Raw genomic sequence first — 12166 nt, forward strand, 5'->3', positions numbered from 1 at the left:
TATCAAGCCCCATTGCATCTTAAATGTCATCTTTACAACTTGTTCTTCCTCTAGATCTCGAAGATCTGCTGATAAGGCTTTTTTAGTTGTCCCTCGCTCACGTTTGAAGGACTTTTTCGATTGCTGCTCCCCATCTTTGGAATCAACTGCCACTAGACCATCTGTTGCAATTTTTTAAATTAAGCTGAAAACATATTTTCATTCCCAAGCATTTTAATTTAGGATCTTATCGTTATTTGCATCTGTTTTGACTCAGCACTTTGATCCGCTTTGCTGTGATAAATGTCCTATATAAATAAACCTTACTTACTTACATTATTATTATTATTATTATTATTATTATTTAATTGTCACAGAGTTTCTGAAGGCTGACACTCAAACAGCAGAAGCACAAACCAAATCTGCAAAACCATAAGCCTTTAACTGTTTTCAATTGTATGTAAACTCATCTAACAAAATTTGCATTAAGGCAAAGATGTTTGCTTTTGAGTAGTGCTGTCAAATAATTAATCACATCCAAAATAAAAGATTTGGTTTACAAAATATAAATGTGCATGTATATACTGTATATTTTTGCATATGTATTTGCATGCATATATCTATATTCATATCATTTATATTTATATTTATAAATATATTCAATATAGAATTTTTTCTTAATTACATACATGCATGTATTTATATATACATAATAAATATACACAGTACACACACATTATGTAAACAAAAACTTAGATTTTGGATGCAATTAATCATTTGACAGCACTACTGTTGTAATATTTTGAATGCAGTGCTTAATTTTTTAAGAGATTTGAGGCATTTTGCATGGGTGCGTGCAATTCTTGAATTTGTGTGGAAAGTATTGAAAATGTTTAAGCAGCTGAAAAAACTTTAAACACACAGAGATGTAATGTGTGTGTGTGCAGTGGACACATATCGAGTGGGTAACGACGTGTCCGTGGATCTGGAGTTCAGGACGGCTCAGAGCAGCGGGGTTTTGTTAGGGGTCAGCAGCCAGAAGATGGACGGCCTGGGTATCGAACTCGTCAACGGAAAGGTACGAAAGAGGAGACTTAATTTGAGTATTTTCAGTTCCAGTGAAGAGCTCAAGTAAATTGGGAGGAGTGTTTGTCAGTAAGAGTGTTTGTGTTGGTTGCTGTAGCTTTTCTTCCATGCTGATAACGGAGTGGGGCGCTTCACGGCTGTATATGAGCCGAACCCGGAGGCGGGGCTTTGTGACGGACAGTGGCACACAGTCTCCGCCCACAAGCTGAAGCACCGCCTGGAGCTCGTTGTGGACGGTGAGAAGTCCGAGGCAGCGAGTCCAGACGTCCGCTCTGCCTCCGCCGACACCAATGACCCCGTGTATGTGGGCGGGTACCCCGGTACGTCAATCAAACTCTGTTGCCATGGTTTCGTTGTTAAACATGTTCATACGTTCATTCATGACTCGCCCTGGGAGTTATTAACAAGCTAACAGGCAGCAGTCATTAAAAAGAATTTATTTAATGAAAATAATCCAAAAATATCTCATTTCAAGAAAATTAACGGTTTGGTTTTTATTAACATGTACATGTTAAACTAGAATGGTTGTTTCTTTTTCTCTCATCTCGTCTTAGCAGACAGAGACATTCACAGTTTGATAAGTTTGAATGTTTTCTGAAGCATCGTTTGTGTGATTGTTGCAGAGGGTCTGAAGCAGTTTGGACTCACTATAAACACACCATTTAAAGGCTGCATGAGAAATGTGAAGATCACTAAAGCTGGGAAGACTCTGGAGATCCAGATGAACAAAGTCCTGGAGCTCAAAGGAGTTCAACCTCTCACCTGCCCTGCTAGTTAAACACACACACGCTTGATTCATTTAAATGTTACTCTGAGTGAATCAGTTTATGAATCAATGAATCAGAAATATTCAAAGAACTAACTGAAGCGCATAACCAAATAACACAAGGAGTATTAATAATAAAAAAGCTAGACAAACCAAAGATTACAATCCAAGCCAGATAAAAAAACTGCTTTAAAATAAAAATTATACAGCCATAGAATATGATTTGTATAATAACTTTTGGTAACAGTTTATAATAAGGACCCATTAAATAACATTAGTTTAAGCATTAACTTACATGAATGATCAATGAGAAATACTCTACAATACGTAAGTATCTGTTGTTAGTCAATAAAAATACAACTGTTCACGTTTGGCCTGGTCCATTAAAAAGAACAGAAATTTGTTTTAATTAACTAATGTAAACAGATGAAACCATATTGTGAACTTTTTATGCTGTAGTTCGTTATTAATCCCTCTAGCAAAAACAAATGAATCTCCAAAGGGCAGTTACATCTTACACAGAGTCCACCGAAGAGTGAATGACCCGAGGAATTCTGCAGAGACATTACAGATGCTGCCCATCAAGCAGATCTAAACAGGCCACACTCCTAGACTTCAGTATGTTCATCATAACATCATCAACAGCTAACACCATATCACGCTTTATGACATGGAGAACATTGGACCTACGTCGTCACTCTCGAAACTACATTTGACACCACTACGTTATAGCATGTCCGGAAATATTTGGAAAAAGACATGTTTGTGCCTTTCTCTAACACTTAAAATGTAATAAAAAAGACTACAGGGGCATAAAAAGTGAATGTGAAAATGAATTGCCAAAAAACAGCTCAGGCGTGCTGTATGAAAATTAAAAGCGAGATGTAGGAAAGATGAAATTGTCAGATTTCATTGTGAACGTAGCCTAAATGATCAAAAAGGCCTTGCGTTGAGGACTGAGACACTTTTCTCAGAGGTGTGAGCGTGTGTTTTTTGCATGGAGTGATTACGTGTACTGTGTAATGATCAGTATTTCAAAATAAAGAAATATCCCTTCTGATGGCACTTGATGTGGTCTGATGTGCTTCCTTTCACTGTCAAAGTTACTGAATTAGTTCTCTTTCAGAGAGCCATTATTAATAATGTTAATATTTACACTAGTAGATCTCTTTCAAAAGTTGTTGAAGCATGTGCTAGTATAACCTCGGCTGATGACGTCATTTGAGTGCACGCACCTGGAGGTTATAAATAGGCGTGAAACGGAAACACCCTCAAGGCTTTTGTCTTCAATGACCGCGTTGTGTGTGTGTGAGAGAGAAAGAGAGAGAAAGCAAAACATAAAAATAAAATAAGAAAGGTTATTTTTAAAAATGAAAAAGAAAAAAACGTTGGAAGATGAGACGAGGTGCGGCTCCTTTCCGACGACGATCTGCACGCTTTCTGCTTCGAGGGCTTGGAGGAAGAGCACGCGATCCTCGGGTTCGAGGGAGACGGCGAGCATGAGAGCGCATGTCGATTAAAGTGCCCCGTGCGCCTTTTTCAACGGCAAACAGCCAGCCGACGCTCCCTCTGCGCGAGACGGGTTCGCCCTTTTCTCTCGCGCTCCCGCCAGATCACGAGCGCTTCTTGTGAGCAGGCGGAGGAGTCCGCTTCTCTTGATTCTGCCGAGATGGAGAGTGCCACTTCGAAACGCACCTCTCGTGAGCCCCTCCCCTCCCCTGGCTGGTCTCTCCCCTTTTTTATGGTGATCTCCACGTAGATTGTTTTCGTCTCGTGTCTTCATTTCATTGTCGTCAATATATTCCACCATTGTTGAAGCGAAGGCACAGGGCTATATGACGATGCCCCAGGTTGAAGAGACGATTGCTGACTCTCCCCACCAAGCCATACAGAATGACATCTTGGCTGGGGGGGGTGGCTTTTCAGGTAGCAGGTCAAGCTGGTGCTGCCCTGCACACCATGGCGGTTCTGCAGGCGTACCAGGCTGGCCAGCTAAAGGACTTCGATGAGGCGTTTTTATAGCTGCTCCAAGCCACAGACTTGTCTTTCTGTGCAACCAAGCAGACGGACCGTGCCATTGGCCAAAATGGCTTCCATGGTTTCCACGGAGAGACACCTGTGTCTCAACCTCAGAGACATCAAGGAGTGGGATCGTACCTTCCACCTTGATGCCCCCATCTCGCCTTCCAGCCTATTTGGCGACACAGTTATCATCGCCACTAGGTTCCGGGAGGGGAAACACTATTAGGAAGAGTTTGTGAGGTTTCTTCCCTGCCGTGCTCAAGATTCGTGACTGTTGGCCACCCAGTCCCGAACAGGTCGGGTCACTTTGAGGCGTGAATCGCAGAAAGAGAGTGTGGCGAGTCAAGCTCCTGCTTGCCGTGCTTCACAGTTCACCACAAATAGACCGGACCTGCGGACCATCATCTCCGCAAAGAAGTAGTCCTAAGGTGCACCCAGGACAGAGGGGGTGTTTCCCCCTTGGGAGGGGTGCATGCAATTTCAACAGAGAATAAATATTCCTTCCCAGCACCCCCAGGAGGCCGTTGTTTTATCTCCACCACCACTGGTGTCTTGTCTCTGGAGTTTCATCCAGTACGCCACAGATTAGAGCCAGATAACCTTCAGACAAGTGAGCAGCACTCCCGGTGACACCCGAACCATTGCCAGCTGACTTGTCGCCATCTGTGGAACCTCAGGAAAAATTGGATGAATGCACAGTGTTGAGGAAAGCAGGAAGTTTTCCCAATTTTGTAAGTTTGCCTTGTTTATTTGAGTGATACCTTGTATTGCGAACACATTGTGATGTGTTACAGATTTATCAAGAAGAAGAGACCACACAGAATATTGTATTCTTTTATTTGATAAGTATTTATAAGATATACAGTACACATGGTATTGCATTCATTTTATTGAATAGTAGAAAGAAAGACCACCACAGCATCATGTTTAAAAGTAGTTTATTGAGAAAAGACATTAGGTATGATATATGTAGCATTTAGTTAAAGTATAGCCAGAGATAAAATATGTATTAGTAAGAACAGAGTAAGAAGAGTAGGAATGTTACCGTTGAGTGCTGAGTTCCCGACGCGGAGAGGAGGACATGATAAGGTGGCTGTGTTTTTATAGTGAGCTTCTTGAAAGGGAGGTGTCCAGCTGTACGGGACTTTACCAAAAAGTGTCGACTTGCACCTGTAGTCTATATAGGAGGGTTGCACATAGAAGTGAGCCAGAAGTTAAAGCTGCACCTCGGCGACACGCTTCTCCGATGACAGACAGCCTCGCCACGATGCCTCCGAACGACCGAGCTCGCAGATGATACAACTTTGTTTTTATTTCTATTTTATATTAGTATTTTATTTGTAATGAATTTAACCTATATATAATAAAACTATATCTTATTATAACCAATACGCTCGCCTACCAAAAGACTCTGATTTCAAGACCTGAGCAGAACAGACCACGTAGAAGTCTTCTGTGACCTGTCTTGTGAGTATGATTAAATGCTTATGAGAGATAGGACAGACTCGACTTACTTTACATAACCTGAGGATAAACTAAATAAGGTAGAAGGTGCCAGAGATTTGAGCACCATAAAACAATAGCTAGAAGTGATGAGGATACTGATCTGGCAGCACAGTATACTCCTGCAGATCTGGGTCAACCACGACTCCAGGGCATTTGCATTCTCAATTACATAGATAACTGGTTAATTCTAGCCCAGTCTCAAGAGCTAGTGATGCATTGAGATGTTGTCCTAGCTCATTTCAAATCTCTGGGGCTGAGACTCGACACCAAGAAAAGAGGTCTCATTCTGCTCAGAGGACAACATATTTAGGGGTTGTATGGCATTCGGTCTCAATGCTGTCTCCAGAATGCATTTGACGCCATTCTAAACCCCCTAAAGGCAATCCAGCTAGGCCAGAAAGTGATCGTTCATTTTATACAAGGGCCAATCCCCAAAGGCAAATAAGGGTTACGTGTCAGGGACCTCGGTTTCTGACTTTAGGTCCCACTCATGTTGTTGTTGCAAGATGCTAACGACAGACGCTTCCCTCATGGACTGGGCGAGCGGTCTTAGATGGCCGTCCAGCCCAAGGGTTCTGGAGAGGTCATCTTCTTGCGTGGCACATCAGTTGCCTCAAGATGATGGCTCTATTTCAGGCCCTGAAATATTTCCTCCAGCAGCTGAGAGGCCACCATGTCCTAGTGCGGGTAGACAACACTGCAGTAGACTATTATGTCCTCCGCCGTTCATTACACCGGAGCAGGAGAAACTTACTGTGTACGTTCTATTCAGATTTACGCACTAGCCAGTGGCGGAAGTCGGAGCAGCTCTTTATATGCCATGGGATCCGTAACCGGGGGGCGGCTGCCAGTTGACAAACCATGTCACATTGGGTGATGGGATGCTATTGCCCTGGCCTACGAGGCATGTGGCAAAACTTCCTCTAGGTTTCAAGTTCAGTTTTCAGGCCGCTTTTATTCTTACACTGTCTGCATAAATATACAGATTACATTTTATATCCATGATTTTACTCTGGAGAATTAAGGTGAATATAATTTTATGTCATCCCATAAATCTTTATACTTTATACAAAGATTTGTGTGTGTATATCACCTTGGCATTAGGGCTGGGCAGTATGACCAAAATTTTATTTCACGGTATGAGAAATTTTATGTCACGGTAACGATATCTTTCACGATATAGTTTTTTAAATAGGTAGTTATTCCAGAAAATGTACAAAAGGGCCTTATATAATAAATAAGCTTGAATATTTAAGAAAAGAAAAGGACTTGATCTTATTTGATTATTTTGTATTTTATTTTTAACCTTATAAATATAGTAAACAAAATATGATGTGGACAAATTTTTCTAAAGTAACATCTCACAGATATAAAATATATCTCAAGTAAATAACAGGAAAAGAAAACTTAAATATGAAAATATAAATATGTAAACACTTTAAGGAAATATCAAACAGTTTTTTCCTTCAAAAATACAAAATATAAACAATTACAATTCTTTTATGAAAAAATTGAAAGCGATCACTTCTTGTTGAAAATATGAAGCAAAAAAAAATTAGTAAAAGTATTCAACATTACTGAGCTCCTGTTCAATTCTCTGTACGTTGTTGGCAACGCAACTTTGCTAAAGTGCTTGCGGCTCGGCATTACATAGTGCGGATCAAGGGTTTTGATTAGGTCTCGAAAACCCTTCTTTTCCACAGTGTAAACTGGTGCCATGTCTTTGCAAATATGCATCGTAATTGCATGGGTTATTTCTTTCCATCGTTTTGAGCTTTTTTTTCATACGGCACGGCTTTGGTCAAAGACTCAGCCAAAGTGGTTTGAACCTGAGGTAAATTTTTCTTTTTGGCTGACGGGCCGCTTGCTTGCATCTTTTGGCTTTGTGGTGGGTGTTTTTTTTTAAGGTGGTAAAACAGATTGCTTGTGCTACCGCTGCTAGGGAGTACATTAGCATGACACAGTTAGCAAATCAGGTTTTTCTGCTTGTTATCAGATTTTGCAAACCCGAACCAAGTCCACACAACAGACGTTGCACCTCTTTTAATGACGAGTTCCTCCTCCTGCTCAGGATTTTCTTTTGAGCCCTCCTCCTCTGTTCGTTTCTCCTTCTCCGTGTTTCACAACCTCCCAGCGTATCCTTCAGTCTTGCATTCAGTGGTTTGACCGGTCTCAGCCTCACGCGTGCTGCACGTATGTTGGCCACGCCCACTTATTTACATTTCGCGGTATACACGGAATAAAAAAATCTTTTACGGTACACATTTCATTCCGCGGTAACGATATATACCGTCATACCGCCAAGCCCTACTTGGCATGACCAAAAAAAACCCTGCTTATATTCAGAAACATCTGTTAACTCAGCGTGGTTTCCTGTTCAGAAAACTGAAAGCAGAACTATAAAAGCTATAGGAGTACACTAGTTTCTTTCATCACCACACAAAAGTCTGGGATTGCAACACTGGAAAAAATAAGGAAGTACACTTTCAACAGGGTAGAGATGTTGACGACCTTTTAACTCATAGCAGGGGACAGCAGAAGAAAACAAGTCATGGTCATCAGAAGACTGCTGCGTAGAGCCGTCCGTGATGGGATGATCCTGCTGAGAAATCGTCAGAAATGCTCTACAGCATGGAGAGCCACTCACTACTGCTCGGCTTTAGTTTACAGAGAACACACGCATAACATCGATACTCTAAGGTATGTCTTTTTTGAATAATTTGTTTGCATAATATGACAAACAAGGCTGGAAGAGATCCCAAGTTTATCTTGCTGCAACGCACAGTGAGGAGGATGGTAAGGGAAGTAAAAAAAATACTAAGCTCACTGTCAAATAATTGTATCAAAGAGTGGCATCTTGGTCTCTATAACAACCATCAGACATCTCTACATTGCCAACAAGCTGTTTGGGAGGCATGCAAGGAAAAAGGTTTTTCTCACTAACACAAACGTAAACATCTGGAATTTGCTAAGCAGTACTGGGACTGGGACTAGGATTGTGTGCTTTGGTCAAATGAGACTAAGACCTTTTTGGCAACAAACACTCTTAAGTGGGTCTGGCATAAAACAAAAGATGAGTACCCCAAAAAGCACCTTCATGCCCAACGTGAAGTATGGTGGAGGATCTGTGATGCTGTGGGCCTGTTTCTCATCCAAAGGCCCTGGGAACCTTGTTAAGGTACATAGCATTATGAACACTTTGAACTATCAGAACATTTTAAATAAAAACCTGATGGCCTAAAGGTCCTCCGATGGCCATCTCAGTCCCCAGACCTCAACCCAGTCGAAAACCTGTGGGGCGAGCTAAAGAGGAGAGAGGGCCCAGTACACTAGATGATCCAGAAAGATGCATAGAGGAATGGTCAAAGATCCCTCTGTCCGTGTTCTCCAATCTTGTGAAATGTTATAGGAGATTAAGTGCTATCTTGTTGGCAAAAGGGGGTTGTAAAAAAAATTGACCAGGGATGCCAATAATTGTAGGACACATGATTTCAAGTTTGTTTTTTTTTTTTTTTTTCTAAATGTGTTTAGTATTTGTACTTAAAAATGTGTCTTTTTGCATTTGGGTCCTATGTTGTTTAAAAAAAAAGAAAAGAAAAGAGAGAATTCCATGACCACGTCTTAAACAGGGGTACCAATAATTGTGGAGTGCACTGTATATATACTGTAGCAATGACTTCAATCATGCTCTTTGGTGAGCACTAGAACAACTGCAGGACACTTGTGAAATGACTCTTTGATGCTCATTCCCTCTTTATTTCTCTTCAGGATGGAGCAGCTGCCACTGCCTCCAGTGGGTGATTGTTCTGTGAGGGTCCACATGCTAGCAGCACCTGTCAATCCTGCAGACATAAACATGATCCAGGGTAAAGTTGCCATACATACAGCATTACTCATACAGCTTCAGGTCTGTTTAGAGATGGTGAAACCTGGGGAACTGACTGGCAAAACATTGGTCTTGTCTCCACAGGTTCGTATCCGATTTTGTGCCCCCTCCCAGCGGTGGGGGGGAATGAGGGGTTGGGAGAGGTGATAGAGGTGGGCAGTAATGTCACATCTCTCAGACCAGGTGATTGGGTCGTGCCCATTGATGCTGGATTTGGTAAGGAGATATTCACTCTTTCAGAAGCTTGAAGTTAACATGGAATTCCATTCCAAAATGTGTGTATTGCAAAGAAACCCAAAAATACAGTGGGTCTTGATTGCAAGGACTTGCAAATTTGACTGCAGGAGATTATAAGCAAGAATTCCTGGTCGCATCGGTTTCAAAGGAAAGTCCTTTCAGAGGAGCAACAAGATAAAATTCTGATAAAAGATTCCAATATGGGGTCTCTGGTGTCATCGAGAGACACATCCAGTCTCACCTTGGCACATTTAAACTCTCCAGGCTACAAATTGAGGGTGACAGAGCTATTCTGCTGTAAAGTCCCACACTGCTGAAGCAATTTGGATATTTTCCTGAAGTTTCTGTTGTTATAATGATAGTAATATCATCCATTTATGCACTAATTAGTGGAAGCCATAGACCATTCCTAATTTTCTCACCTCCCACAACCCAGCTAGATGCACATATGACCAGCTCCATTGCCATGACAAATCCAAGAGGGGAAATGGTGCAACTTGCCATAATGCCAATTTCCAGATGCTGCCAAGCAATAGTGTTGTTTTCTACTGTTATGCAGAACTGGAGATCCTGGAAATAGTTCTTGACTAATTGTGCGATGTGGATTGGTATGCCGAAGTAGTTGAAGGCAATAGTTGCATGCCATGATACACATCATCTCTATCAAGACAAATAAAGCAACTTAGTTCTTGTTAGAACTCGCCAGCCTGTGCCATCTAGAGTTTCTTAACAGAATCTTGTATTTCATTTTAGTGATCGTGTATTTGTATGTGTGTCAGGTACATGGAGGACAGGTGCTGTGTGTGAAGAGGATGAGCTCATCTCTGTTCCTAAAGACATCTCTGTTTTGGGGGCCGCCACCATCTTCGTGAACCCCTGCACTGCGTACAGGATGCTTCGTGACTTTCAAACACTCTCCCCTGGTGTGGAAACTCATACGTGATTTAGTATTGCTATTTTACCAAACACCATGGCTATCAGTGGTTTATGCTGTGCGTGTCTGTAGGTTGTACCGTGATTCAGAACGCTTCTAACAGTGCAGTGGGACAGGCTGTGATTCAGATCGCTGCAGCACTGGGCCTGAAAACCATCAACATCATTAGAGACAGGTACAGAACACATTTAGAGCAAAAGTCAATTCACTGTGCAATAATGGATAAATGTAAGTGGAAATGCAATAATCTCATGTGGTGTAAAGTCCCATTTAATGGATTTCTCAAAGTGTTTCTCGTACTCAGACCAAACTGCACTGAGCTGGTCGATGAGCTTCAGTCGCTAGGAGCTGACTACGTGCTGACAGAAGAAGAAGTGATGTCAACAGGACTTCATCAGGTCTTCGAGGTGGGGGTTCTTCTCTTCTGAAACAAAATGACATTTCATTGATTTCTACACATTCTGCTTAAACACATATTTTTCTTAGGAAGTTCCCAAACCTAAACTGGGCTTGAACTGTGTCGGAGGCTTGAGCGGAGGACTTGTGCTCTCTAATCTCGAGTGAGTGTTACATATATTGCAGTGTATAAGAAAATGATTGTGATTTAATGAAACATGACTGTCCTCCCGTATCTTCAGTTATGGAGGGACAATGGTCACATATGGAGGGATGGCCAAAAGACCCCTTCAGATCCCTGCTGTGGGTTTCATTTTCTACAGATTAAATTTGTATTAAATCTTGATCTTGACTTTGTAGACATTTATATTCCATCTCCTGTCGTGCAGAAATCCTTTATATTCCAGGATGTGACTCTGAAGGGCTTCTGGCTAACGCAGTGGAAAAGAAAGCACAGGGAAGGTAAGCCATTAAACACAACACAGAGAGCTACTGGAAGTCAAATAAAGAGTTGAATGGAAGAACCTGTAAGAACATGGATCTCCGACATCTGTCTGCAGATAAAGCCCAGCTGAAGGCCATGTTGGATGCTGTGTGTGAGCTCATGAGAGCTGGACAGCTGTCCGCTCCACACTGTGTCCAGACACCATTTCACCAGTACTCGCACGCGTTACAAGCCATTATCCAATCACACGGCCGCAAGCACGTTCTTATCATGTAGAAAACAAACCCGCACGTGCTTCTGATCCTCTGCGGAAACAGGCCGGACATCATGAAGAAGGCTACAACTCAACATGCTTGATCTCACCATTGGCACAAAACAAGGAACTATAATGCTAGAAATGTGAGTGGGCTTATCAGATTCAATCGGGATTAAAAATCATGTAGCTTTAGTTTGCGCGTTTGTTTGTAATTAACCTAATCATTTAAAAGCGCCATCATTTCCAGTGTAATGTCTGTCTGTATCCAGCACACGTGTCAGATCTGCTGGAAACTCTAGTGTAGCTCATTGGTTTTATTGATCTAAAAGAGTGCGTTTGGGGTTTATTAAATATCATATTTTCACTTTTTTTAATGTCTTGCTGAGTGTTTAAATCCTGTTCTGTCTTGTTTATGCATGCGTGTATTGACATTAGTATATATTTCATGTTTCACACTGTTTCAGCTACACAGCACAGATCAAGCTTCACATACTTCTAGTACAATTGAATCAGAATTATAAGTGAAAATGATCCTCTGGGGTTTTTTGCTTCATCAGATTTGCACTGAATCACATTGTCAGCACCTTGTTATAAACCGTTAAAGTCAATAGGCCATCTAAACTACCGCGGGTTAACCAGTTTTGAAAGGCCAC

General features: G+C 41.6%; 2 protein-coding genes across 2 annotated transcripts in view; both read left to right on the forward strand.

Moving 5' to 3' along the window:
• lama2 (laminin, alpha 2) overlaps positions 1-2896 on the forward strand; it is a 144007-nt gene extending 141111 nt beyond the window's left edge. Inside the window, 3 exon segments of the mRNA XM_043219394.1 lie at positions 927-1057; positions 1163-1385; positions 1689-2896. Coding sequence (XP_043075329.1) covers positions 927-1057; positions 1163-1385; positions 1689-1843 — 509 coding nt within the window. The 3' untranslated portion in view covers positions 1844-2896.
• A 4256-nt stretch (positions 2897-7152) lies between these two features.
• On the forward strand, positions 7153-11882 carry LOC122324472 (enoyl-[acyl-carrier-protein] reductase, mitochondrial). The gene is made up of 10 exons (XM_043218897.1): positions 7153-8059; positions 9128-9225; positions 9330-9461; positions 10262-10405; positions 10489-10591; positions 10721-10823; positions 10903-10976; positions 11055-11115; positions 11202-11274; positions 11373-11882. The coding sequence occupies exons 1-10, from the start codon at positions 7911-7913 to the stop codon at positions 11531-11533; spliced, it is 1098 nt and encodes a 365-aa protein (XP_043074832.1). The 5' UTR covers positions 7153-7910; the 3' UTR covers positions 11534-11882.
• The last annotated feature ends 284 nt before the right edge of the window (positions 11883-12166 follow it).

This window comes from Puntigrus tetrazona, chromosome 20 (assembly GCF_018831695.1).
Source record: "Puntigrus tetrazona isolate hp1 chromosome 20, ASM1883169v1, whole genome shotgun sequence".
Taxonomy (NCBI): Eukaryota; Metazoa; Chordata; class Actinopteri; order Cypriniformes; family Cyprinidae; genus Puntigrus; species Puntigrus tetrazona.